General features: G+C 46.8%; 1 protein-coding gene across 1 annotated transcript; it reads right to left on the reverse strand.

Annotated features, from left to right (window-relative positions):
• Window positions 1-63: 63 nt before the first annotated feature.
• Window positions 64-27,992, reverse strand: LOC123767778 (digestive cysteine proteinase 1). The gene is made up of 6 exons (XM_069310217.1): window positions 27,725-27,992; window positions 21,873-22,030; window positions 20,229-20,408; window positions 17,443-17,634; window positions 17,100-17,265; window positions 64-356 (listed from the first exon to the last, which is right to left on the reverse strand). Exons 1-6 carry the CDS (start codon window positions 27,990-27,992, stop codon window positions 184-186), a joined length of 1,137 nt encoding a protein of 378 aa, XP_069166318.1. The 3' UTR covers window positions 64-183.

A 27,992-nucleotide genomic window follows, 5' to 3' on the forward strand; every position in this document is an offset into this window, starting at 1 on the left:
TTTGACATGCACTACGGAAAGTGGCATGTGTTACGCCGTTGACAAATCTCAATTGCTGGAAGACGTTGGACCGGGGCCATTTACCAACAGCATGTGAAGAAAGAAGCATTTATCTTGATTGGGATGAATGGTGTACAGTCAGCCTATCGTAGTTTATTTGAATATGCCAGGTTGTCCGTCGACTCACTCTCCTCGTTTTCGTCGTTCAAATGATTTTCTACTCGCATTCCATGTGTAATACATAGGGCTTTCCGAACACAGCAGTGTTTTTGCAAATGCGTCATTTTGACATAACGTGAAAAAATCAGTTAACATTGTAGCCGGTGGATTCATAGCTGTTTGTTGCACATATGCAGCTGTGAAATAAACGTGTTGTTAATTTTCTTGTTTTCAAAACAAAAACAAAAATTACTAACGAAATATTTCAATTCAAACGCAGATCAATAGGCACAGCTCAATTTCACCACCAATTGCACAGAAAAATAAGAACAGTTAAAAAAACGAAGTAAGTAAGCAATTATCAAAAGAAGGCACCAAACCGGGAAGGCTATGTAGCACCAACAAATGTGCGGAATAATCAGAGGGCGCTAAATATCACCAAGGATGCCAATACGAGAACAAAAACGCTTAAGGCGAACGATATCAAAAGTATCCGAGTCACCAAGAATTCCATTGAGGGACAGGCGACCGCGAGGGGCGGTCGGAAAGCAAGACACATGCTCATCCTGGAAGTCAGGACATTCAAGAAGGACCAGCACGACCATAAGAGGGACAATGCAATTAGGACAAAAAGGAGCAGGGCGGCGCTCCATCAAGTGACCATGGGTTAAGCGAGTATGGCCAATACGCAACCTCGCCAGAGCCGTTTCCCATCGCCGGTTAGAGTGGTAGGAGGACGGCCACGAGGAAACGCAACATTTACGAGTACGTAGTTTGTTACCAGTAACAGACGACCAAGAAGCCTGCCAATGGGTAAGGATGGAAGAATGGATAACCGGGTAAAAGTCAGAATATGGAATACCTTTATGAGAGATGAGACAAGAGCGGACAGCTTCCCTGGCGGCAGCATCCGCACGCTCATTTAAAGACACACCAATATGGCTGGGAACCCAACAAAACTCAACCGACTTAAATTTACTGTGAACAAGAAACAGCCAATGTTGGATCTCGACAGCTACTGGATGAACTGGATTAAAGGACCCGAGAGCCATGAGGGCACTACGCGAGTCAACAACAACTACAAAGGAAGACTGACAACGAGAAAGCAGGAGACGAAGAGCATAGAGAATAGCATAAAGCTCTGCTGTAAAGATGCTAGTCTCCGGAGGTAAGCAACACATATAAGTGCGATCAGGAAAAACAACAGAGTAGCCAACACCGTCCGCAGACTTAGACCCATCGGTGAAGACGGAAACGGAGTGGGAATGAGAAGAAAAGTGCTCAAGGAAGAGGCATTTCAGAACCGTAGAAGGGGTAAAAGCTTTAGTGATGCGGGTCAAGGATGCACAAAACTGCAGAAGGGGTACTCTCCACGGGGGGGGGGGGCAAAGAAGGAACAACACGAGGAGAAACATTAGAAACACGAACGGAAAGAGAATCCTGTAAGCGAGATAACCGGACAGAAAGAGGGAGGTGGTGAAGAGGAACAGGAACCGCAGGAGGGGTAAAAGTTAAAGCACGACCGAGGCAGGAGGAAGGATGTTGTAAGGACCGCACAAGATAGCGAAGACAGTAGCGATCACGGCGGTCCTGGAGAGATAGGAAGCCTGAGTCAACATACAAGCTAAGGACGGGAGTCGAACGAAAGGCACCAGAACTGAGGCGAAACCCAGTATGGTGCAAAGCATCAAGACGGCGAACAGTAGAAAGAGAAGCAGATGAGTAAGCAGGGCAACCATAATCGAGCTTAGACAGGACGAGAGAGGAATGTAAAGCAAGGAGAGTGCACCTATCCGCTCCCCAAGAAGTATGGGACAATACCCGAAGGAGGGTAAGGGCCTTAGAGCACTCAACACGGACGTAAGAGATATGGGGAGACCAAGACAAACGAGTGTCAAGGAATAACCCCAAAAGCTTCGCGGAATCTTTGTACTCAAGGGGATGACCATAAAGTGACAAAGAGGGACGAAGAACGACACGTTTCCTAGTAAAAGACATGGCACAAGTCTTAGAAGTAGAGAACTTGAAGCCATGATCGGTGGCCCAAGACGACACGGCATCAATCGCAAGTTGAAGTCGGCACTGAAGGAGAGGCGAATCATCACCCTGACAGCAAAGGGTAAGATCATCGACTTAGAGAGCGGAGAAGACACCTGAAGGAAGAGAGGAAAGAAGACCATTGAGGGCAACCAGAAAAAGAGTAGTGCTCAGAACACTACCTTGGGGCACACCTTCGTACTGCTGAAAAGAGGCAGAGAGCGGTACCAAGGTGCACCCGAAAGGAACGACGAGAGAGGAAGCTGTGGAGAAAGAGAGGGAGATGACCACGAAGGCCAAAAGAATGAATCTGGGACAAAATATGATATCGCCAAGTGGTGTCGTAAGCCTTTTCCAGGTCAAAAAAGACGGCAACAACGGAGGTCCTCGCAGCAAAAGCAGTACGAATATAGACCTCTAAGTTCACCAGGACATCTGTCGTGCTGCGGCACTTGCGGAAACCAAATTGAGAAGGGGAGAGGAGGTGATGGTGTTCCAGGAACCATATCAGACGAACGTTAACCATACGTTCAAAGAGTTTGCAGACACAACTTGTGAGGGCAATAGGGCGAAAGTCCTTAGGGGAAGTTTCCAGAGTCCCTGGTTTGCGAATAGAGAGGACAACGGCATCGAGTCAGTCCTCAGGGACTGACGACGACTCCCAGATCCGATTATACAGACTCAGTAAATACTGAGACGTGCGCGGAGGAAGATGGCGAAGCATCTCATAATGAATACCATCGGAGCCCGCCGCCGTAGAACCGCAGAGGGCCAGGGCAGAACGAAGTTCAGAGAGAGAGAAGGGATCGTTATAGGAAAGTCGAAGACGAGTGCAGAAATCTAAAGGACGAGACTCAAGGACAGGTTTACGAAGAAGGAAAGATTGGGGAAGATGAAGACCAGAGCTAACAGAAGAAAAGTGGAAACCCAGTTCGGTAGGAACCTGCAACGGGTCCGCCACAAGAGTACCATGGAGGTTAAGGACCGGCGAAACATCGGGAACGAACTTACCCGCTATTTATTTATTTATTTATTTATATATATACAAGAAGGTACATTGGGTTTGTGAGAATACATTGGATAGTACAGTATTTACATTCTTGTAAAGCCACTAGTACGCACAGCGTTTCGGGCAGGTCCTGTGGTCCTGTGGTTCGGGCTATCTTGCGGATACGCTTCCAGATCTGTGGCAGGGGAGTTTCGGACGTAATTGTAGAGACATAAGATGCCCAACATTCACGTTTAGCCGTACGGATGGCCCTATGGGCCACCGCACTCGCTTTCCAAAAGAAAAGAAAAGAATCGGCCGTCTGCCGACGGCGGTGCCTCTTGCAGGCTGCACGCTTACAGCGGACAGGCTGAGCACAGTCTGCATTCCACCAGGGAACGCACTTCCGCGGACCCCGAGAGGAAGAGCGAGGAATAGAGCGGAGGGCAGCGTTGAAGACAGTGTCATGAAAAAGGAGGAGAGCGCGAGGGAGAGGCAGAAGGGAGAGGTCAGAGAGAGCAGCACTAAGGGGTAAATAGGTTCCAGTTTGCCTTAGCAAACTGCCACCTAGGGAGGGAGAGGGAAGGACGAAAAGAGAAAAAGGAAACAAGGATGGGGAAATGGTCACTGCCATGGAGGTCATCAAGAACCTGCCACGTGAAATCTAAGGAAAAAGAAGAAGAGCAAAGAGAAAGATTAAGACAGGAAAGGGTGCGAGTCCGAGAGTCCAAATGAGTGGGCTCACCAGAATTCAGAAGAGACAGGGAAGAAGAGAGGATAAACGGCTCAAGAAGGCGACCTCGGGTATTCGTCAAAACATCACCCCAAAGAGAATGACGACAATTGAAATCACCTAGCAGGAGCACAGGCTCCGGCAAGGAGTCCAGGAGGTGTTTCAGATCAGGAAGAGAGAGCGGGAAGCTCGGGGGGAGATAAATGGAACAAACTGTGTACCATTTCCCCACAAAGATACGAGCAGCAGAACAATGGAGAGGCAAAGGAAAAAGTAAGGGGACAAAGGGAACATCAGTGCGAATCAAGAGAGCAGAAGAAATAGGAGCCCCAGCAACACCTTGGGGGGGGGGGAGAAAGGAATAGCCACGAAAACGACCAGGACGAGCACCAAGCATCGGCTCCTGGAGACAGACACAAAGGGGCGAAAACCGCGTTCGTGAAAAGTTCGAGGAAATTGGTGTAATAACCTCGAACGTTCCATTGAAGAATAGACATCGACGAGAAGAGAAAGGACAACAACAGAGAACAAGGAAGAAACAAAGGCGAAAGAGCAATATAGCACGTTAAAGAATATCAGGGTCGGGATCAGGGTCAGCAAAGTCAGGGTTAGGGGGCATAGGTAAACTGAGCAAAGACAGGGAAGGAAGCGGGAGAACAGACCAGAGGGGGGCGGGCGGGGTCCGGAGGAGGAGGAGGAAGAGGAGGAGACAACGGAGAGGAGTAGTCAAGGGCAGCAGCAGGAAGAGGGGAAGCAGAAAGAGGGTAGCGCACCTCAGCATGGGCAGCAACCGAGAGGGAAGCGGGGGCAAAAGAAACCACCATAGCAGGAACAGGAGGCGCAACCACCGAAATGGGAGGGGAAGGAGCGATAGAGGCAGAAGTAGGGGCTGAGGAAGAAAGCGAAAACTTCTTACCCGCCGGGGAGGAGGAGGGAGAGGAGCCAGGCTTACACTTCTGACGTAAAGAGACAGGCGTCCCAGCAACTACATACTGGGCAACGGATTCTAGCGTCTCAACAGGAGAAGCCGAACGAGAGCACACGCGACGGCCGTTTGGAGAGCAATGGACATCCGCCTGCACCGACAGGCGGTGGGGAGAGTCAAGAGACGGAGGGGAAGGATGGGAAGGAGGAACGAAGTTAGACGAGGAAGAAGACACAGGAGACAAGACATACTGGGTAGAAAGGAGGGAACCCCCAGACAGAGGACCAGGAGGTGGATCCTTCGGGACAGAACTCAAAGGAACAGAGGAGGGGGCAGTGGGTTTATCAGGGTCAAAGTCCTGGAAACGGTTGTGAGTCTGAGGAAGGTGGGAAGGATGAGGAGAGGAAGAGCGCAACACGCGAGCATAAGAAATATTAGCATAAGACGAGAGCCGGCGAACCTGGCGCCTCACCTCAGGAAAAGATAAACGCTCCCGGTGCTTCAAGTTGAGAACGGCTGCCTCATGCTTATAATGGACACATGCACGGGAGAAGGTAGGATGGGCTTCACCCCAGTTGAGGCAACGAGCCTGGGGAGAAGTGCACTCCGACATAGAGTGACCTTCGCCACCACACAAAGGACAGAGATAGACAGTCACAGAGCAGCGAAGGGCACCATGCCCAAACCTCCAGCACTTGTTACAGAGCCTAGGAGTAGGAATGTACTCCTGGACAGAGCACCTGGCACCAGCAAGAATGACAGAGGGTCGCAACATGGGGCGGGAGGAGAATAGTGCCAACACTGGCGTTCAACTGAACGTTCTTTGAGACCCAAACAGGGGTCTCGCCAAGGCAGGATAAGGCAGCCAAGCGGGAAGCTGCATCCTGAGAAGGAGCAGCAACGACACGTGTACCGAGACGAGTGGGGTTGAAGGTAATGGAGGCATCCACGGAATCAACGAGATGTCGATGGAGGGAGAAATCATCAGGAGGCGCAGAATCAAGAGGGAGGAGATCAAAATATTTGGCCCACGAAGCGGGACCAAACAAACCTTGGGCGGTATCAGAATGGGAAGGAATCGAGCGAGGGCGGCCGTGACGAAGACGGCGGTGAGAACCCCCAGAGAGAGAGGGGTTAAAAGGCGCATTAGTTACAACTAGAGATGGAGCCGCGTCAGGGGACGAGGTAGTCACCACTGGAGGCTTGGGGCTCGACCCAACTACAGAGGAGGGAGGGGAACCGAGGGGAGGAGTCAGAGAGGCCAAAGGAGAAGCAAGGTCGGGGCCGAATGCAGCGGAGGCCACAGAGCCCGGTCTTCCAACACGGACCAACTCGGGGGCTTGGTCGCCCACCCCACGAGCCTGAGAAGGTAAAGGAGAAACAGCAGAAACAGTAAATATCATTGCTACACAAAATCAACATTCATTCACGAATGTGCCCCCACACCCACCATGGAGCCACAATTAGAGGCAGGACACCCAACAAGAAGATATCGCCGATCATGCCAGGTCCTCCTAGTGGTGCATCGTAAGTATACGCCACACAAACGCCACCTTAAGAACCAACAGTCCATCGAGATCGGGTTCAGTGACGAAAGGGGGATTGACAATAAAAGGTTCCCCTTGCTCTCGACGTTGGGTACTACAGTTCTACAGGTGCAAGAGTATGCCTCCTCAAGCACCCGGGCGTTAAAATAGAAGAAGTCCAAAGGAATAACCAAAACAAGCAAAAGGTCGGCAGGAAACGGCAAGCAGATAGGAGAAGAGGGGGGAGAAAAACGAAACGGAAGGAAAAGGAAAAGGTGCTCAGCACAATTGGAGAGGACGGCAGCAGGAGCACAAGGCTAGAAAAGGACAGAGGACTGTCCCAGGGAGCATCACACTCTGGCAGCCGCCCACTAAGCCCCCCCTCACGGCATCAACGGGCTGAACAGGGAGGGGGGTAAAAAAAACGAAGTAAAATAATGAAAAAAGAAACAAATAAACTATAACTACAAAATGAATGGTATGTTAAACAACACAGCTCAATTCCAACGCAATGTAACACAATAATTAAATTAAATCAAATTAAATGAAAATTAAATTTATCAATGCAATCTGAAACATTGAAATGGAATCGTAACATATTTTGAATTGCGTGCGTTGCTCTTACGTGCAACAGATGGTGCTGTTTTCCAAATGATGCATGGTTTTACCTGTCACAGGTGTGGCATCTAAATAGTAGGTATATAGAAACACACACGTATTCGAATGGAACGTTGTGTCAAAATTTCAAAGCAATCGGTGAAGAACTTTCGGAGATTACAGCGTGTGTTCCTCATACGTCCTACAGATGGCGCTGTTTTTTAAAAAAAAAAATAAAATCCCTGTCACAGGTGAGGCATGTATATAACAGGCATATAAAAATATTCGCCTATTCGAATGCAACGTTGTGTCAAAATTTCAAGGCAATCGGTAAAGAGGTTTCGAAGATTTCCCTCACATGAAAAACAGTTAAAAATAAACATTTTTTCTCCGTCACAAACGTGACATCTGTATAGTATGTATTTAAAAATTCGCTCTGATGCGAATGGGACGTTGTGTGAAAATTTCAAAGCAATCGGTGAAGAACTTTCTGAGATTAGCGATTTTGAACAACAAACAGTTCCATTTTTATTTATGTAGATATGGGAAGAAGCGTGATTTGCTTGATTTTTCCAAACCAGTATGGAACTGAAAACTCCTCACCCCTTAAGGGTTTGAACCCAAACAACCAGGGCTCCATGCACCTTAGCGTATCCAGTATTATACCTCAGAGTGGACTGCTAGCTGTTGTGGAGGGTGGATGTGTTCCCTGCACTCTGCGGCAGTTGGTGGTTGTTTGCCAGTTTGGCCGATTGGGGGCGTGTGTCTCTGCCCGCCTGTGCTGACGTGGAGTTCACGATGGGGGTCCCTCTCCCCCTTGAACTGCGGGCTCAGTCTGTGGGCCTCGAATTTTCCAGACGGGCTGGGTACCCAGAGATAGCGCTGGTGTTTGATTTGCTTCATATCCCTGTGATAAACATTTATGGAGTCGAGCTAGTGATGGCACGTCGAGCGATAGTGAAGTTCACGGAGGAATTGGCGTATCGAGACTTTCTCCGTCGATACTAGGGGCGGACCTTACCCCTGCCGGATGGTGCGGGCACTGTGACCTTCTTTGATCGGAGGGGTGCCCTCACTTACATCAGTGTGCATGGGGCTCCATTGGAGTTTCTGGAGGGTCGGCTACGGCGGTACTTCGGCCGGTTTGGCGCAGTGGTTAGTGTGTAGGTGTACTTGGTGTCTTTCAGTCCACTCAAGGGTGTGAGGACTAACATTCGCACCCTGGGCATGAGGCTCCGGGAAGATATTCCATCCTCTGTGCGTCATATGGGTTACAACGTTCGGGTGTTTTACGCCCGCCAGCCTCGGACGTGTTTTCGTTGTGGCCTCTTGGGCCATCAGGCAGCTGACTGTTCTGCGCCTGCCATTGCACCCGTGAACTTCTTCAGTGAGGAGGATTTTCCGCCGCTTCCAGTGGAGGAGGATTCGGTGGATGTGGACGTCTATTCAGCCGCGGATGTGCCCCCTGTGTCGCCTGTTGCGCTGCCTGATGCACCCCCTGTTGTTGTCGCCTCTCCTCCGGAGGTTGTGTCGTCGCCTGGTGATCGTCCTGCTCCGACTAGTGTCCCTAGGGTTCTTCCGACTGCCTTCTGCTCGACTCCCCCGTCTTCGAGTTCGTCCTCTGCTGCGTCTGACCCTGTCCCTGCACCCTCGCCGTCTGTTCCACCTGTGCTGGGTGATAGGGTGGATCTGGCGCTTCCTCCTGTGCCTGGCCTGGTGCCCCATGTGGTTGAGGATGCTGCCGTTCTACGACGTGCATCGGTTCGACCGGCTTGTGTTGTGCATGTCTGAGTCAGCCTCCGGGTCTGATGATGTGTGGCCAGAGCCTAAGCGTTCCCGGCGTTCTTCAGCATGGGTAGACGTTGGCGACTTCGACACTTGTGGATCTGCCGGCAACGGAGGGGTGGCACCGGTTGCGTTGCGTACTACGGTGGTGGCGGAGGTGCATCTGCCTGAGGATGCCAATGCCGGTGTTTCGGCCTCCACATCAGATATGGTGTCTGCAGATCCTGCTTCGGGTGCGTCGCCTGCGTCGGATGACTCCGGTTCTTCGTGGGGGGTGGTTCCCCCTGCCGAGGTTCGTGGTGAGCGGGGTGGCCTGGTGGTGGTGTTGAAAAAGGCTGCTCGCTCTGGGGGTTCTGTAACCCTTCCTCGTTCCCCGTTTCATCGGCTGCGGTCTCGACGCCTCGTTCGTCTCTGGCCATCTCTTCAGTGTCTCCTGCGGTCTCGGTGGAGGTGTTACCATCTCGTCGATTGTCCCCTGCTCCTGTGCGTACGGCGACGCGGCTGTCTCGGCAGCCCTCGTACACTTCTTCGGTGTCGTCTGCTACCTCGAAGGACGTGCTTTGCGCTCCCCAGCATCGTTATGCGACTTGCGTCGGTGAGCTTAAGGTGTGGCCGTTTCCGCCTGATCTGGTGGTTCCCGAGTTTATGAAGGGCGCACGGCGGCAGGGGGATCGTCCCCCTACTGACAGGGAATATTTGATTTGGGAGGCCTATAAGCGAAAGTACCCTTGGGCTTCAGAGACGTATGGTCCTGTCTCTGAGAAATGTATTCCTCACTCATGATTCCATTGTGTATTGTGTGTTGTGGGTTGTTTACATTTGTGTGCATGGTTGTGGGGTGCAGGTCGGGTGTGTGTGAGTGGGTGGGGCAGGTTTGTTCCCGGTTCCTGCGCGCTCTGGTTTGTGGTTGTGGGTTTATTTGTGTGGCTTGTGTGTGTGTGTCCGGTTCCTGTGTGGTCCGGGGTTTGGTTAGTGTGTGTGTCTGGTTGTGGATGTCATGTTCTTATGTTATGCTTTGTGGTTCTATGTTTTTATGATGTTGTTTGTGCGCTTGTTTGTATCGTGTTGAGTGCCATTCAGGCTGTTGGCGTGACCCGGTCTGGGGTTATGCTTTTTGTCGTGTTTTGCCATTGTGCTTCTCTTTTTGTTTTTTGTATACTTGTATTCCTTTCTTGTTATTATTATTATTATTATTTTTGTTTTGTGTTGGTGCCTCTCCGTGTGTGTTTGCGGTGCTGGTTGCCTTGTTCTGTATATTTAATGTTTTGGTGTGCTATTTCTGTATTGTATTCCGCTGTGTTTAACCTAATTGTTGTATTTTGTTTGTAATTATTGTTGTTTTGTGGTCGGCCCTTCCGTTTTTGTGTTTATTAAATTTGTTCCTTTATGTTTTGGCACGTTTGTGCTTTGTCATTTTGTTCTGTTCTATGTTGTATTTGTTTACTTTCATTGTACTTATAAGCATGCTTGTAAAAAAAAAAAAAGTACTATACCGCTAGAGCACACTGACTGCACAAAATGGTTGGAAATCGTGAGACCCTTAAGTCAATCCCCGATACCATTCGAGGTAAAAAAAAACACCTTGTATTCTGTTCTGTTTAAAAAAAAAAGCATTTTAAAAGCAGAACACTCACCTTCAGTGGTTGATTGTTCAATAAATCACTGAATTTATGTTAAACGGATCTCTAACCCTGACCATGGAGGCCAGAAAAAATGTATATATATTGGTTAGCATTGTAAGTGTGTGGCCATGTCTGCGTTAGAAAAAAATTAAAAATAAAATAAAACTGCTTGGCTTGTATGTAATGGTACTTTCACCTGTTCACCTCCTAGGATCTCAACTACTACTTTTAGTATTTATGTAAGTACATTTCGTTTGTCCTTCGTTCTCAAGTCCTTCCTTCTTTGTTTGCCTTCGTTTTATCAAGTCCCTGAGACAAATCCGTTAACTGTTCCTCTACTACCTATAATATATTCACTTGTTTTGATGGACCCCCTCCCCGCTCAGCTCGTTGCCGCCGTGTGGGGGCTTCGTGGGCGGCTGCTGGAGTGTGATGCTCCTTAGGACAGTCCTCTGTCCTTTTCTAGCCTTGTGCTCCTGCTGCCGTCCTCTCCAATTCTGCTGGGCACCTTTTCCTTTTCCTTCTGTTTCGTTTTTCTCCCCCCTCTTCTCCTATCTGCTTGCCGTTTCCTGCCGACCTTTTGCTCGTTCTGGTTCTTCCATGGACTTCTTCTATTTTGACGCCCGGGTGCTTGAGGAGGCATACTCATGCACCCGTAGAACTGCAGTACCCGACGTCGAGAGCGAGGGGAACCTTTTATTGTCAATCCCCATTTCGTCACTGAACCCGATCTCGACGGACTGTCGGTTTCTTAAGGTGGCGTTTGTGGGGCGTATACTCACGACGCACCCCTAGGAGGCCCCGACAAGATCGGCGATAGCTTCTTGTTGGGTGTCCTGCCTCTAATTGTGGCTCCATGGTGGGTGTGGGGGCACATTCGTGAGTGAATTCTTAATTTCGTCAAGATGATAACCCCTGTTTCGGCTGCTTCTGGCTTACCTTTTCAGGCTCGTGGGGTGGGCGACCAAGCCCCCGAGTCGGTCCGTATTGGAAGACCGGGCTCTGTAGCCTCCGCTGCATTGGGCCCCGACCTTGCTCCTCCTTTGGCCTCTCTGACTCCTTCCCCTGGCTCCCCTCCCTCCTCTGTGGTTGGGTCGAGCCCCAAGCCCCCAGTGGTGACTACCTCGTCCCCTGGCGCGGCTCCTTCTCTAGTTGTAACTACTGCGCCTTTTAACCCCTCTCTCTCTGGGGGTTCTCACCGCCGTCCTCGTCACGGCCGCCCTCGCTCGATTCCTTCCAGTTCTGCTACCTATCAAGCCTTGTTTGGTCCCGCTTCGTGGGCCAAATATTTTGATCTCCTCCCTCTTGATTCTCCGCCTCCTGACGATTTCTCCCTTCATCGACATCTCATTGATTCCGTGGATGCCTCCATTACTTTCAACCCCACTCGTCTCGGTACACGTGTCGTTGCTGCTCCTTCTCAGGATGCTGCTTCCCGCTTGGCTGCCTTATCCTGCCTTGGCGAGACCCCCGTTCGGGTCTCGAAGAACGCTCAATTGAATGCCAGTGTTGGCACTATTTTGCTCCCGCCCCATGTTGCAACCGGTGTTCGGGACCTGCGCGACTGCCACGACGATATTCGCCATATCCTCGCTGCCCAGGGCCATTCTATTCTCCAGGTGGACACGTTTACTCGTCCCCCTCGTGGTAGTCGCCGTCAACCCCTCCGGGTTGTGAAGATTACCTTTGATGGTAGGCCCCTTCCACCCTCTGTCATTCTTGCTGGTGCCAGGTGCTCTGTCCAGGAGTACATTCCTTCTCCTCGGCTGTGCAACAAGTGCTGGAGGTTTGGGCATGGTGCCCTCCGCTGCTCCGGGACTGTCTCTCTCTGTCCTTTGTGTGGTGGCGAGGGTCACTCTAAGTCGGAGTGCACTTCTCCCCAGGCTCGTTGCCTCAACTGCGGTGAGGCCCATCCTACCTTCTCCCGTGCGTGTGTCCATTACAAGCTTGAGGCAGCCGTCCTCAACCTGAAGCACCGGGAGCGTTTATCTTTTCCTGAGGCGAGGCGCCAGGTTCGCCGGCTCCCGCCTTATGCTAATATCTCTTATGCTCGCGTGTTGCGCTCTTCCTCTCCTCGTCCTTCCCGCCTTCCTCAGACTCACAACCGTTTCCGGGCCTTGGACCCTGATGCGCCCACTGCCCCCTCCTCTGTTCCTTTGGGTTCTCTCCCGAAGGATCCTCCTCCTGGTCCTCTGTCTGGGGTTCCCCTTCCTTCTACCCGGTCTGTCGTGTCTTCTGTGTCTTCTTCCTCGTCCCCCTCCGATCCTCCTTCCCATCCTCTTCCTCCATCTATTGGCTCTCCCCACCGCCTGTCGGTGCGGGCGGATGTCCATCGCTCTCCTAACGGCCGTCGTGTGTGCTCTCGTTCGGCTTCTCCTGTTGAGACACTGGAATCCGTTGCCCGGTACGTAGTTGCTGGGACACCGGTCTCTTTAAGTCAGAAGCGTAAGCCTGGCTCCTCTCCTTCCTCTTCCCCGGCGGGTAAGAAGGCTTCGCTTTCTTCCTCAGCTCCTCCTTCTGGCTCTGTTGCTCCTTCCCCTCCCGTTTCAGTGCTTGCGCCCCCTGTTCCTGCTATGGAGGTTTCTTTGGCCCCTGCTTCCCTTTCGGTTGCTGCTCTTGCTGGGGTGCGCTACCCTCTTTCTACTCCCCCTCCTCCTGCTGCTGTCCTTGACGGCTCCTCTCCGTTGTCTCCTCCTCTTCCTCCTCCTCCTCCAGACCCTGCCCGCCCACCTCTGCTCTGTTCTCCCGTTTCCTTCCCTCCGTCTTTGCTCAGTTTACCCATGCCCCCTAACCCTGACTTTGCTGACCCTGATCCCGACCCTGATATTCTTTAACGTGCTCTGTTGCTCTTTCGCCTTTGTTTCTTCCTTGTTCTCTGTTTTTGTCCTTTCTCTTCTCGTCGTTGTCCATTCTTCAATGGAACGTTCGAGGTTATTACGCCAATTTCCTCGAACTCCAACTTGTGATTTCGCGGTTTTCGCCCCTTTGTGTCTGTCTCCAGGAGCCAATGCTTGGTGCTCGTCCTGGTCGTTTTCGTGGCTATTCCTTTCTCTCCCCCCCCCCCCCCCCCAGCCATTGCTGGGGCTTCTAATTCTTCTGCTCTTTTGATTCGGGCTGATGTTCCCTTTGTTCCTTTACTTTTTCCTTCGCCTCTCCATTGTTCTGCTGCTCGTATCTTTGTGGGGAAATGGTACACAGTTTGTTCCATTTATCTCCCCCCGAGTGTCCCGCTCTCTCTTCCTGATTTGAAACACCTCCTGGATTCCTTGCCGGAGCCTGTGCTCCTGCTGGGTGACTTCAATTGTCGTCATTCTCTTTGGGGTGACGTTCTGACGAATACCCGGGGTCGCCTCCTTGAGCCGTTTCTCCTCTCTTCTTCCCTGTCTCTTCTGAATTCTGGTGAGCCCACTCATTTGGACTCTCGGACTCGCAGCCTTTCTTGTCTTGATCTTTCTCTCTGCTCTTCTTCTCTTTACTTAGATTTCACGTGGCAGGTTCTTGATGACCTCCATGGAAGTGATCATTTCCCCATCCTTGTTTCCTTTTTCTCTTTTCGCCCTTCCCTCTCTTTCCCTAGGTGGCAGTTTGCTAAGGCAGACTGGACCCTATTTACCCTCAGTGCTGCTCTCCCTGACCTCTCCCTTCTGCCTCTCTCTCGCGCTCTCCTCCTTTTTCATGACACTGTCTTCAACGCTGCCCTCCGCTCTATTCCTCGCTCTTCCTCTCGGGGTCCACGGAAGTGCGTTCCCTGGTGGAATGCGGACTGTGCTCGGGCTGTCCGCTGTAAGCGTGCAGCCTGGAAGAGGCACCGCCGTAGGCAGACGACCGATTCTTTTCTTTTCTTTCGGAAAGCGAGTGCGGTGGCCCGTAGGGCCATCCGTACGGCTAAACGTGAATGTTGGGCATCTTATGTCTCAACAATTACGTCCGAGACCCCTCTGGCCCAGATCTGGAAGCGTATCCGCAAGATAGCAGGTAAGTTCGTTCCCGATGTTTCACCGGTCCTTCACCTCCATGATACTCTTGTGGCGGACCCGTTGCAGGTCGCTTCCGAACTGGGTTCCCATTTTTCTTCTGTTAGCTCTGGTCTTCATCTTCCCCAATCTTTCCTTCTTCGTAAACCTGTCCTTGAGTCTCGTCCTTTAGATTTCTGCACTCATCTTCAGCTTCCCTATAATGATCCCTTCTCTCTCTCTGAACTTCGTTCTGCCCTGGCCCTCTGCGGTTCTACGGCGGCGGGCTCCGATGGTATTCATTATGAGATGCTTCGCCATCTCCCTCCGAGCACGGCTCAGTATTTACTGAGTCTGTATAATCGGACCTGGGAGTCGTCGTCAGTCCCTGAGGACTGGCTCGATGCCGTTGTCCTCCCTGTTCGCAAACCGGGGTCTCTGGGTACTTCCCCTAAGGACTTTCGCCCTATTGCTCTCACAAGTTGTGTCTGCAAACTCTTTGAACGTATGGTTAACGTTCGTCTGATGTGGTTCCTGGAACACCATCACCTCCTCTCCCCTTCTCAATTTGGTTTCCACAAGTGCCGCAGCACGACAGATGTCCTGGTGAACTTGGAGGTCTATATTCGTACTGCTTTTGCTGCGAAGACCTCCGTTGTTGCCGTCCTTTTTGACCTAGAAAAGGCTTACGACACCACTTGGCGTTATCATATCCTATCTCAACTTCATTCTTTTGGCCTTCGTGGTCATCTCCCTCTCTTTCTCCGCAGCTTCCTCTCTCGTCGTTCCTTTCGGGTGCGCCTTGGTACCGCTCTCTCTCCCTCTTTTCAGCAATACGAAGGTGTGCCCCAGGGTAGTGTTCTGAGCACTACTCTTTTTCTTGTTGCCCTCAATGGTCTTCTTTCCTCTCTTCCTTCTGGTGTCTTCTCCGCTCTCTATGTCGATGATCTTACCCTTTGTTGTCAGGGTGATGATTCGCCTCTCCTTCAACGCCGGCTTCAACTTGCAATTGATGCCGTGTCGTCTTGGGCCACAGGTCATGGCTTCAAGTTCTCTACTTCTAAGACTTGTGCCATGGCTTTTACGCGGAAACGGGTTGTTCTTCGTCCCTCTTTGTCACTTTATGGTCATCCCCTTGAATACAAAGATTCCGCGAAGCTTTTGGGGTTATTCCTTGACACTCGTTTGTCTTGGTCTCCCCATATCTCTTACCTCCGTGTTGAGTGCTCTAAGGCCCTTACCCTCCTTCGGGTCTTGTCCCATACTTCTTGGGGGGCAGATAGGCGCACTCTCCTTGCTTTACATTCCTCTCTCGTCCTGTCTAAGCTCGATTATGGTTGCCCTGCTTACTCGTCTGCTTCTCCTTCTACTCTTCGCCGTCTTGATGCTTTGCACCATACTGGGTTGCGCCTCAGTTCTGGTGCCTTTCGTTCGACTCCCATCCTTAGCTTGTATGTTGACACTGGCCTCCTGTCTCTCCAGGACCGCCGTGATCGCTACTGTCTTCGCTATCTTGCGCGGTCCTTGCAACATCCTTCCTCTCGCCTCTGTCGTGCTTTAACTTTTACCCCTCCTGCGGTTCCTGTTCCTCTTCACCACCTCCCTCTTTCTGTCCGGTTATCTCGCCTACAGGATTCTCTCTCCGTTCGTATTTCTGATGTTTCTCCTCGTGTTGTTCCTTCTTTGCCCCCGTGGAGGGTCCCTCATCCGCGGTTTTGTACTTCCTTGACCCGTATCACTAAAGCTTTTACCCCTCCTACGGTTCTAAAACGCCTTTTCCTCGAGCACTTTTCTTCTCACTCCCGCTCCGTTTCTGTCTTCACCGATGGGTCTAAGTCAGCGGACGGTGTTGGCTACTCTGTTGTTTTTCCTGATCGCACTTATATGTGTCGCTTGCCTCCGGAGACTAGCATCTTTACAGCAGAACTTTATGCTATTCTCTATGCTCTTCGTCTCCTGCTTTCTCGTTGTCAGTCTTCCTTTGTGGTTGTTGTTGACTCTCGTAGTGCCCTCATGGCTCTCGGGTCCTTTAATCCGGTTCATCCAGTAGTTGTCGAGATCCAGCATTGGCTGTTTCTCGTTCACAGTAAATTTAAGTCGGTTGAGTTTTGTTGGGTTCCCAGCCATATTGGTGTGTCTTTAAATGAGCGTGCGGATGCTGCCGCTAAGGAAGCTGTCCGCTCTTGTCCCATCTCTCGTAAAGGCATTCCGTATTCCGACTTTTACCCAGTTATCCATTCCTCAGTTCTTACCCGTTGGCAGGCTTCTTGGTTGTCTGTTACTGGTAACAAGCTACGTACTCTTAAATGTTGTGTTTCCTCGTGGCCGTCCTCCTTCCACCGTAACCGGCGGTGGGAAACAGCTCTGGCGAGGTTGCGTATTGGCCATACTCGCTTAACACATGGTCACTTGATGGAGCGCCGCCCTGCTCCTTATTGTCCTAGTTGCATTGTCCCTCTTACGGTCGTGCATGTCCTTCTTGAATGTCCTGACTTCCAGGACGAGCGTGTGTCTTGCTTTCCGACCGCCCCTCGCGGTCACCTGTCCCTCGATAGAATTCTTGGTGACTCGGATACTTTTGATATCGTTCGCCTTATGCGTTTTTGTTCTCGTATTGGCATCCTTGGTGATATTTAGCGCCCTCTGATTATTTTGCGTATTTGATGGTGCTACATAGCCTTCCCGGTTTGGTGCCTTCTTTTGATAATTACTTACTTACTTACTTGTTTTGATGGACCCTCCCTTTGCATATACACACACGAGTGTGAGCTCACCACTGCTGTAGAACTGGAATGAAGGGTGGTTTGCGTCGATGGCCACAGAGATGGGACCTACGGTCGCTACGGCTGTCATCAGAGCACTCTCACTTTGTGAAGTTATGGTGACGTAGCCAGTTACTGTGGCGGCGATGTTGTTGGGTGAGAACTTGCAGGTCCCTTGCTGCAAGTATTAAATAAGAACAAATGTCTAATTATCTGTGTCTTGCAGAAAATATATTGTGTTAATATCAGAAAACGTAGAATTAAAAATTATCTCTACAACAAATTTCTCTTAATTGTAAACAATATAATTGTCAGTTTACAGCCAAGAACGTGCAGTGTTGATAAGACTACTTACTACTGCCACGTAAGGGTAGGAAGCCGCACTGTCAGACCCAGTGGCCTTGAGGTAGTTGAAGGCATTATTCATCCATCCACTGTAACATCCCTGGTTTTGGTAAACACCGCCGGCGCAGTCGACCAGCTGCTGCTCGGAGAGACTCACCAGTTGGCCGGTTTTACGAAACTGTTGACCCTCCAAGGAGCCGGTCTGGGTAAAAAGCCAGGCAGAGAATCACGTACATATTTCTTGTAGGTGTGCCTGCATGTTAAGTAAGTATGAGTGACCTTAAACACTACTGCCGATAATGGTCTTTATATTTAATACCTTACATTATTGAGGAAAAAAAGTCGCAATAAGTTAATGCCGAGATGCACAAACTCTGTATATAATTTTCAGTTATATAAATATATGGATGTTCATGGAGCGACCCATCAATGTCCTGGCAGTTAAAGTAGCAGAAGCAGCACACTGATGCTCCAGTTGCCTGACTGACTTACAGTCAGCACTTGTGACGACACTTTGTGAAGTGTGAATTAAAGCATAATATAGATGTACTCACCTTGTTGTTCTCACGTAGATGTGTTAGGATCATGCAGGTAGACACAGTTTACGTTAGCTAGTAAATAGAGTGTAATGTGTAATCGACCAGAGTTCACACATCGTACAGTGTGTGATGGTACATAGTGTTTCCGGTGTCTGGAGAAGAGATGCTTCCACGTGTGTTCCCAAACTATCCATCACAGTTTGTGTGTTGGATAGAGCACTGTTTGCGTGATAAATGAGGTACACTATATGTGATGGATGGAGCACAGTTTATGGGATGGATGGAGCACTGATTATGTGTTGGATGAGGCTCAGTTTATGTGATGGATGGAGCAGAGTTTATGTAATCGATTAAGAATTGTTTATGTGATGGATAGAGTACAGTTTATGTGATATATGGAGCAGAGTTTATGTGATGGATGGAGAAAAAGTTATGTGATGGATGGAGCACAGTTTATATGATGGATGGAGCACAGTTTATGTGATGGATGCAGCACAGGTTATGAGAATTTATGTGATGGATGGATCTCAGTTTATGTGATGGATGGAACAGAGTTTATGTGATGGATGGAGCACAGTTTATGTGATGGATGGAGCACAGTTTATGTGATGGATGGAGCAGAGCATATGTGATGGATGGAACACAGGTTATGTGATGGTTACGCACAGTTTATGAGATAGATGGAGCATAGTTTATGTAATGGATAGAGCAAACTTTATGTCATAGATGGAACACAGTTTATGTGATGGATGAAGCACAGTTTATGTGAAGGATGTGCAACGTTTATGTGATGGATGGAACACAGTTTATGTGGTGGATATGCATAAGTTATGTGATGGATGTACACAGTTTAAGTGATAGATTGAGCAGAGTTTATGTGATGGATAGAGGACAGTTTACGTGATGGAAGTGCACAGTTTATGTGATAGATAAGCACAGATTATGTGATGGAATGAGCACAGTTTATGTGATTGGTGGATCACAGTTTATGTGATAGGTGAAGCATAGCTTATGTGATCGATAGAGCAATGTGACTCCAGCACTGGATGGAGCACTGTTAATAGCATTAACAGTGCTCCATCTGCTGCATTAACAGTGAAGATGTAGCAGAGTTAAAATGATGAATGGAGCACAGGTATTATGCCGGATGGAGCAGAGTTAAAGTGACGGATGGAGTCTAGTTAATGTTACAGATGAAGCAGAGTTAATATGATGGATGAAGCAGAGTAAATGTGACTGGTGGCGAAGAGATAATGTCATAAATGAAGCAGAGTTAGTGTGACTAATGGAGCACAACTAATGTGATGACAGAGCAGAGTTAGTATGACGGATAGGGCAGAACTAATGTGATGGTAGGGGCAGAGTTAATGTGATGGATGAAGCAGAGTTAACATAATGGATGGAATAGAGTTAATTGGACGGATGGAGCAGAGCTAATATAATGGTTGGACAGAGTTAATGTGATGGATTTAGCCGAGTTAATGTGACGAATGGAACAGAGTTCGTAACAGATGGAACAGAGTTAATGTTCACAAACTATGAAGTGAAACTAATGTGTTGGAGAGTAGTGTACATTCTGTATGTGATGGACTAGAGTGTATATCCTGTGCGGGATAAAATTAAACATGTTTATATTTGTTTTTGAACAGAAAGTTCAATTGATTGATCAAATCTGTGTCCCCTGTGATTAAAATCTAAAAGTATATAAATTTCATCCCTCACTTTAGCTGCTCTTGTATTTACTTTTTCCCTGACCTTTAAGCATGTCTTGTGGCATTTGTTGTATTTGTAGTATATGCTGAAACTAACAAAAGTTAAATCATAAACTCAAAGTCAATCTGTGTGTCACTAAAGTTGCAGAAATTTCTTTGGAATAGACATTTTAATTTGGTCAACAAAATAAAACTGTTCACAGAGAAATCACAGTAACGTGACATATCGATGAGAAACTTTACAAAATACCTGTGACTCCAGTCAAAATACCTGGGTGTCTGGGAATACCCAGCACATAGGTTCGAATCCTCGTGACTGCTCATGTGGATTTTCTCAATAACACAGTTCTTTTTGAAGGCAGACGAATGATGAAAAATGTTATAAGAATCCTTGAAGAAGAGGCAGTCCACTTATAGGTGAGAAGAAATATTTATTTTCTCAAGAAGTGGATCACTAACTTGTCATGCAGACCGCTTGCTACAAGAGTATCACTTACAACACTCTGGCCATTTACAACCCCTTGGTATGCGGACAAAATACTTACCGCAGAAAACGCCCAACAAGCGCCACATGGGTTCTGGTTCTTGACAGGAGTGACGTAGCCGCTGGTGCGCCAATCCACAAAACTTGGAAGGATCCTTGTCTGGGAGCTGAATACTGTGTTGGCCTCTCGGGACGACGAAGGTAAGTATCCGTTCATCTTTTTCTTGAATTCTTCATTCGTCTGTCATACAACAAGTTAGTTTGGACTCGTGATGAAGCAATATGTTTAATGCGCTACTATAGTATACTTTTTGACTGGTACTTGTAAAATATATAATCTTATAGGTTCTGTTTGCTACGTTGGATTTAGAACTCGGGATAAGTACTGAAACTGGTTTAGTTAATCAATGTCAAATAGCCTCAGAACACGAATTGCCAATTTTTTAGATCCCTAATTATTCCTACGTGCAAAGGGGAGAACTTAAAGCATTGTTATACAATGTACCACTATTTTTGTTACTAGGTAGTAGATATTATTTTCTGGTTACTTTTGGCTCTGAATTATAGTAAATATTACTATTCCTCTCAAACTTGGCTTTGAACTTTGCTTAAGAAACCTCAGGGAAGAGGTCTCGAAGGTACTAAATGGCTGGCGATTCCTTATTTAGAGTTGTGACACATCGCTTCATAAGTCAGCAGCCTTCACAAACCTTCAACACCTCTTCCCTAAACTCTCTCAGTCAAAGGTTACACAATTATTTTATTTGTGTCAATGGTTACACAATAGTTACACACTAAAATTAGCTCTATTTTCTGTACTTTGGATGCATTAGCAATAAGAAAATAACAGTTACCATCCAGGAAAATAATTGTCACTCATTTACCAGTTCATAGCAGGGAACTGAATGTTGTGTCGTTGTACACGAGTGAACTGAATATTGTGTCGCTGTACACGAGCGAACTGAATATTGTGTCGCTGTACACGAGCGAACTGAATATTGTGTCGCTGTACACGAGCGAACTGAATATTGTGTCGCTGTACACGAGCGAACTGAATATTGTGTCGCTGTACACGAGCGAACTGAATATTGTGTCGCTGTACACGAGCGAACTGAATATTGTGTCGCTGTACACGAGCGAACTGAATATTGTGTCGCTGTACACAAGCGAACTGAATATTGTGTCGCTGTACACGAGCGAACTGAATATCGAGTCGTAGTACACGAGTGAACTGAATATTGTGTCGTTGTAAACGAGCGAAGTGAATATTGAGTTGTTGTATACGACCGAACTGAATATTGTGTCGTTGTACAGGGGCAAAGTGAATATTGTGTCTTTGTTCAGGGTGAACTGAATATTGTGTCGTCGTACAGGCGAGAACTGAATATTGTATTGTAATGAAGGATAAGTGTAGTGAGATGAACATAATAAATGGCTCAGTGCACAAAACTGAGCGAAATTAAAGTTCGAAGAGCCTTCGTCCCACCAAGCTCAAAATTCGAACACGTGTCTTCTTGATTGCGAGACGAGTATTCTAGTCTCTACACCATAGGTTGTGCCAATACTTGTGTGTGAAATTTAAACATATGTCTCAGGAAATAAAATATTATGCAATATAGAATAGTACTCGATAACGTTTCGGTTTAGTGGTTTATCCCGAGTCAAAATTCCAACACAATAATAACCACAGAGCACAGAGACGTACCAGGTCACCAAACTCGTTCATCGCCACTTTGTGGGTAGAGTTCCCCTTCGAAAACTCTACGATGTACTGAAGATTTCTCTGGAACACACTCTTGCGGTGATTTTCTTCTTCTGAGTTCTTATACCTGCGACCATATTTAGCCTGAAAATTAACAAAATCTTGTATTAAAACCAAATTCTTTGTACTTGACACACTGCATATATTCCTAATTAACAAAGTTACATACTACAGACCTGATGATCAAACCACATATCAGAAAATGAAGAACAACGACGTTTCTGTCCGTCCTGGATCATTATCAATTTTTTTTATTGATATGAAAAAAAACAAAGTACAAAAACAGGGAACAAGTAAAAAATAACAGAGAAATACGAACAATCGTGCTAATACATGCAATAAAGCAAACACCAGAAAAACAGACATAAAATACAAACAAGCGGTCACAGCATGGGACATAATAAGAACATAAGAACAAAGGTAACTGCAGAAGGCCTATTGGCCCATACGAGGCAGCTCCTATCTATAACCACCCAATCCCACTCATATACATGTCCAACACGCGCTTGAAACAATCGAGGGACCACACCTCCACCACGTTACGCAGCATTTGGTTCCACAAATCAACAACCCTGTTACTGAACCAGTATTTACCCAAGTCTTTCCTAAATCTAAACTTATCCAATTTATACCCATTGTTTCGTGTTCTGTCTTGTGTTGATATTTTTAATACCCTATTAATATCCCCCCTGTTATGTCCATTCATCCACTTGTAAACCTCTATCATGTCACCCCTAACTCTTCGCCTTTCCAGTGAATGCAACTTAAGCTTTGTTAATCTTTCTTCATATGAAAGATTTCTAATTTGGGGAATTAACTTAGTCATCCTACGTTGGACACGTTCAAGTGAATTTATATCCATTCTATAATACGGCGACCAAAACTGGACTGCATAATCTAAATGGGGCCTAACCAGAGCAAGATATAGCTTAAGAACCACATAAGAACATAAGAACAAAGGTAACTGCAGAAGGCCTATTGGCCCATACGAGGCAGCTCCTATTCTATAACCACCCAATCCCACTCATATACTTGTCCAACCCGTGCTTGAAACAATCGAGGGACCCCACCTCCACAATGTTACGCGGCAATTGGTTCCACAAATCAACAACCCTGTTACTGAACCAGTATTTACCCAAGTCTTTCCTAAATCTAAACTTATCCAATTTATACCCATTGTTTCGTGTTCTGTCCTGTGTTGATACTTTTAATACCCTACCAATATCCCCCCGGTTATGTCCATTCATCCACTTGTAAACCTCTATCATGTCACCCCTAACTCTTCGCCTTTCCAGTGAATGCAACTTAAGCTTTGTTAATCTTTCTTCATATGAAAGATTTCTAATTTGGGGAATTAACTTAGCCATCCTACGCTGGACACGTTCAAGTGAATTTATATCCATTCTATAATATGGCGACCAAAACTGAACTGCATAATCTAAATGGGGCCTAACTAGAGCAAGATATAGCTTGAGAACCACACCAGGTGTCTTGTCACTAACGCTGCGATTAATAAATCCAAGTGTCCGATTTGCCTTATTACGAACATTTATGCATTGATCCTTTTGTTTTAAATTCTTACTAGTCATAACTCCCAGATCCCTTTCGCAATCCGACTTCGCAATCACAACACCATCTAGCTCGTATCTTGTAACTCTATCATCATTACCTAACCTCAGAACTTTACATTTATCAGCATTAAACTGCATCTGCCAATCCTTTGACCATTTCAAAACCCTATCTAGATCAACTTGAAGTGATAGTGAGTCCTCCTCCGAATTAATTTCCCTACCACACCAGGTGTCTTGTTACTAACGCTTCGATTAATAAATCCCAGTGTCCTATTCGCCTTATTACGAACATTCATGCATTGATCCTTTTGTTTTAAATTCTTACTAATCATAACTCCCAGATCCCTTTCGCAATCCGACTTCACAATCTCAACACCATCTAGCTCGTATCTTGTAACTCTATCATCATTACTTAGCCTCAGAACTTTACATTTATCAGCATTAAACTGCATTTGCCAATCATTTGACCATTTCTAAACCCTATCTAGATCAACTTGAAGTGATAGCGAGTCCTCCTCCGAATTAATTTCCCTACCGATTTTCGTATCATCGGCACATTTGCAAATGTTTCTACTCAAACCTGAATCTAAATCATTTATATATATTATAAACAACAGAGGTCCCAGGACAGAGCCCTGAGGTACTCCACTAACAACATTATCCCACTCTGACTTAACCCCATTTATACTAACTCTCTGTTTCCTTTGGAATAGCCATGCCCTAATCCAAGTTAATATAGCACCCCCAATACCATGAGCTTCTATTTTTTTAATTAGTCTTTCATATGGCACTGTATCAAAAGCTTTGCTAAAGTCAAGGTACACAACATCACAATCCTTACCACTATCAACTGCCTCAACTATGCTGGAATAAAAAGTTAGCAAATTTGTTAAACATGAACGGCCATTTGTAAAACCATGTTGCGACTCATTTATTAATATATGTTTTTCAAGATGGAGACGAATTGTATTTGCAATTATTGATTCAAGTAACTTTCCCACAATAGACGTTAGGCTAATTGGCCGATAGTTTGACGCAAGTGATCTATCTCCTTTCTTAAAAATTGGCACCACATTAGCTACCTTCCATGACTCTGGCACTCTGCCTGACTCTATTGATTTATTAAATATGGTAGACAGTGGCTCGGAAAGCTCCTCTTTGCATTCTTTAAGCACCCCTGGCAAACACTTCATCCGGCCCTGGGGATTTGTTTAGTTTTAGTTTTTCTAATTGTTTAATTACATCCTCCCTGGTAACTGCTAAACTGGTCAACCTGTCCTCATCTCCACCCACATAGACTTGTTCGACTGAAGGCATATTGTTAAGTTCTTCTTTAGTAAATACAGATATAAAATATTTGTTAAAAATACTACTCATCTCCTTGTCATTATCCGTTATTTGACCTGTCTCAGATTTTAATGGACCTATCCTTTCCCTAGTCTTAATTCGATATAACAGAAAAAACCCTTTAGGATTTGACTTTGCTTGCTCTGCTATGCGAACTTCATAGTTTCTTTTTGCTTTCCTAATCTCTTTTTTTAACATTTCTAACCAGTTGTATGAATTCCTGTTCTAACCTGACTTCCCCATTCTTAATCCTTTTGTACCAAGCTCTCTTTTTACCTATAAGGTTCTTTAAATTATTTGTTATCCACTTTGGGTCATTAGTATTCGATCTATTCAATTTGTATGGTATACTACGTTCCTATGCTTTGTTTAGAATGTTCTTAAATAAGTTATATATTAAATCCACATCGAAATCCCCTTTTACGTTACCTGTCGCTAGGTTCATGTCTCGCTCTAAGACCGGCCCACACCCCATACCCAAGACTTTCCAATCTATTTAACCCAAAAAATTTCTTAGGCTATTAAAATCAGCTTTTCGAAAATCTGGCACTTTAACAGAATTTTCTCCTACAGGTCTATTCCATTCTGTGCTAAATCTGATTACTTTGTTGTCACTGTTCCCTAGCTCACTCCCTATTTCGATGTCATTAATTTGTGTTTCCCTGTTAGTTAACACTAAATCTAAAATATTATTTTCCCGTGTTGGTTCCTTAATGTGTTGCGTAAGAAAGCAATCGTCAATTAATTCTAGAAAATCTTCTGCTTCACTATTCCCTGTTTTGTTCAACCAGTTTATTCCGCTAAAATTAAAGTCACCCATGACATAAATGCTGTTAGATCTAGATGCCATAGATATTTCATTCCATAGATGCTTTGCTTCCATTCTGTCTAAATTTGGTGGCCTATATATAACTCCTATTATAATATTATTTGCTTTTTCGTTTAATTCTATCCAAATAGTTTCTGTGTGTGGCTCAGTTTTGATTCCCTCTTTGAGACTACATTTCAAATTGTCCCTAACATATATGGCTACTCCCCCTCCTCGTCTAATATATCTATCTGTGTGAAATAGTTTAAATCCATTTATCTGATATTCAGCTAATAGTTCTCTATTTTCTACATTCATCCACGTTTCGGTAAGTGCAATAATATCTATTTTTTCTGTGCAGACAAGAGCATTTAATTCATTAATGTTATTTCTTAGACTTCTACTGTTAGTGTAATATATCCTAAGTGAAATGTTATTTTGAGGCCCTTTTCTTTCCCTGATCATTTTGCCAATTCTTTTCTCCCACGAACACATACTTTTATTACCTCCTTCCTCCAAATCAATTCCCATACCACTATCTACTAACAGTTTAAACCCAAACAAACACCTCTAACCACTGGTTCCAACGAGTTCGCAACAGCAACAACCCCAGCCCTCGATAGATGCACCCCATCACGAGCATACATTTCATTTCTTCCATAGAAGCGTTCCCAGTTGTCTATGAAAGATATTGCATTGGATTTGCAATATCTTTCCAGCCGGCAATTGACACCAAGTGCCCTCGACATCCATTCATTTCCCAGTCCCTTTCTTGGAAGAATGCCACATATGATCGGGATTCCTCCCTTGCTCCTAACTAATTCAATGGCTGTCCTAAATCTCTGTATTAGTTCCTCACTCCTAACTCGCCCAACATCATTACCCCCTGCACTAATACAAATAATGGGTTTGTTCCCATTTCCCATCATAATATCATTCATGTTTTCAACAATATCACCAATTCCAGCTCCCGGATAGCAAACCCTTAATCTGTTCCCCCTATCTCTGGCACAAAACGTTCTGTCTAAATACCTCACCTGGGAATCTCCCACAACCAAAATTCGCTTCGGTACTGCCCTAACTTTCTGAGCAGCCTGAGGGGCCTGCGCTTCGCCGTTCCTCGCTGATTTCCTCGCTGCAGGCGCACTACAGCACTCGTCCTCCAACACGGCAAATGAATTTGCCGTCCTTAGGGCGTCTGTAGGCGGCCTTGTCAAGGTCTTCTTAAGACCCCTGTCTTTTACTACTCTCCATGATGAGGTCTCGTCAACACTGGTCTCCTCCTTCGTTTCCTCTCGAAGTCTCAGCCGTCGTACCTCCTCCCGCAGGGAATCCATCTCTGCTCTCAGAGCTCCAACCAAACTCACCAAATCATTCACTAATCCTTCCATTATTGCAATAATAATGTTACTCCAGAGCTGCAGCTAACACAACCTCTCACTAATACGCACACAATACAACAAATAACTGACATAAGTACAATAACAAAAACACTCAAGAAAAAATACACAAAAGTTACAACAAATGAACAAGAAATCCAAAAACATAAAAAGCATAAAATATGTACAAATAATAAAGCAATTTCAAGGACACACCTAAGGCAAGAAACACAAGGCAATAATTAAAAACAAAAAACACAGGGAACTGAAAATACAGAAAAAACAAAAAGCACAAAAACATGCAAACAACCAAATAACCGTAAGGACACAAGTACATAAAATAAACGAACACTACAGCAGCACAATAGCACAATCAGCTACACATAAGACACACAAAGCTGGAAGCATAGACCCACACCCAACCACACAGCCAATCAAGGAGGATATTTCTCAGGGTACGTAAACATCGGGTACCTCCGCTTATAAGCCTCCCATACCAAATACTCCAGTTCCGTAGGGGCACGGCCCTCACGAACTCGCGGGTGCTCCATATATTCGGGGATCACCACATCCGGAGGAAGTGGGCGCCACCGACCCGTCACGGAAGGCAGGGGCATCGCCCCCGAGGAAGCAGATGATACCGGAACACCGGGTGGAGGCGCCCATTGGACCCCACATGAGGGCGCGCACCTCGTTCTACGCTGGGCATCGCACTGAACCCCACAGAGGGTGGCACCGCAGGCGCCTCAGGGCCACCGCCAACCGGAACAGGAGCAGAGACCCCCCGTCGCACATCCTTCGACAACACAACGACGAGGTCGCGGTAACCAGAGGCAACTGCCCACTGAGGAGAGCCACCAGCAGGGGGCACAATGTCCAACACAGATGGCACCAAAGGAGGTAGCACATCGTCGCTCACAGCATCATCAACCATGGCATCACGCTCCTCTGCCCACAT

This window comes from Procambarus clarkii, chromosome 67 (assembly GCF_040958095.1).
Source record: "Procambarus clarkii isolate CNS0578487 chromosome 67, FALCON_Pclarkii_2.0, whole genome shotgun sequence".
NCBI classification, from domain to species: Eukaryota; Metazoa; Arthropoda; class Malacostraca; order Decapoda; family Cambaridae; genus Procambarus; species Procambarus clarkii.

Bases quoted from the DNA above. Each gene is read 5' to 3' on its own strand.
- LOC123767778 (XM_069310217.1), bottom strand. From the start codon at position 27,992: ATGTGGGCAGAGGAGCGTGATGCCATGGTTGATGATGCTGTGAGCGAC. The intron at 22,031-27,724 runs GTGCGCGCCCTC...TTTTAATACAAG, and splicing joins GATGCCCAGCGTAGAACGAG to ATTTTGTTAATTTTCAGGCT. The intron at 17,266-17,442 runs GTAAGTAGTCTT...TAATACTTGCAG, and splicing joins CCTACCCTTACGTGGCAGTA to CAAGGGACCTGCAAGTTCTC.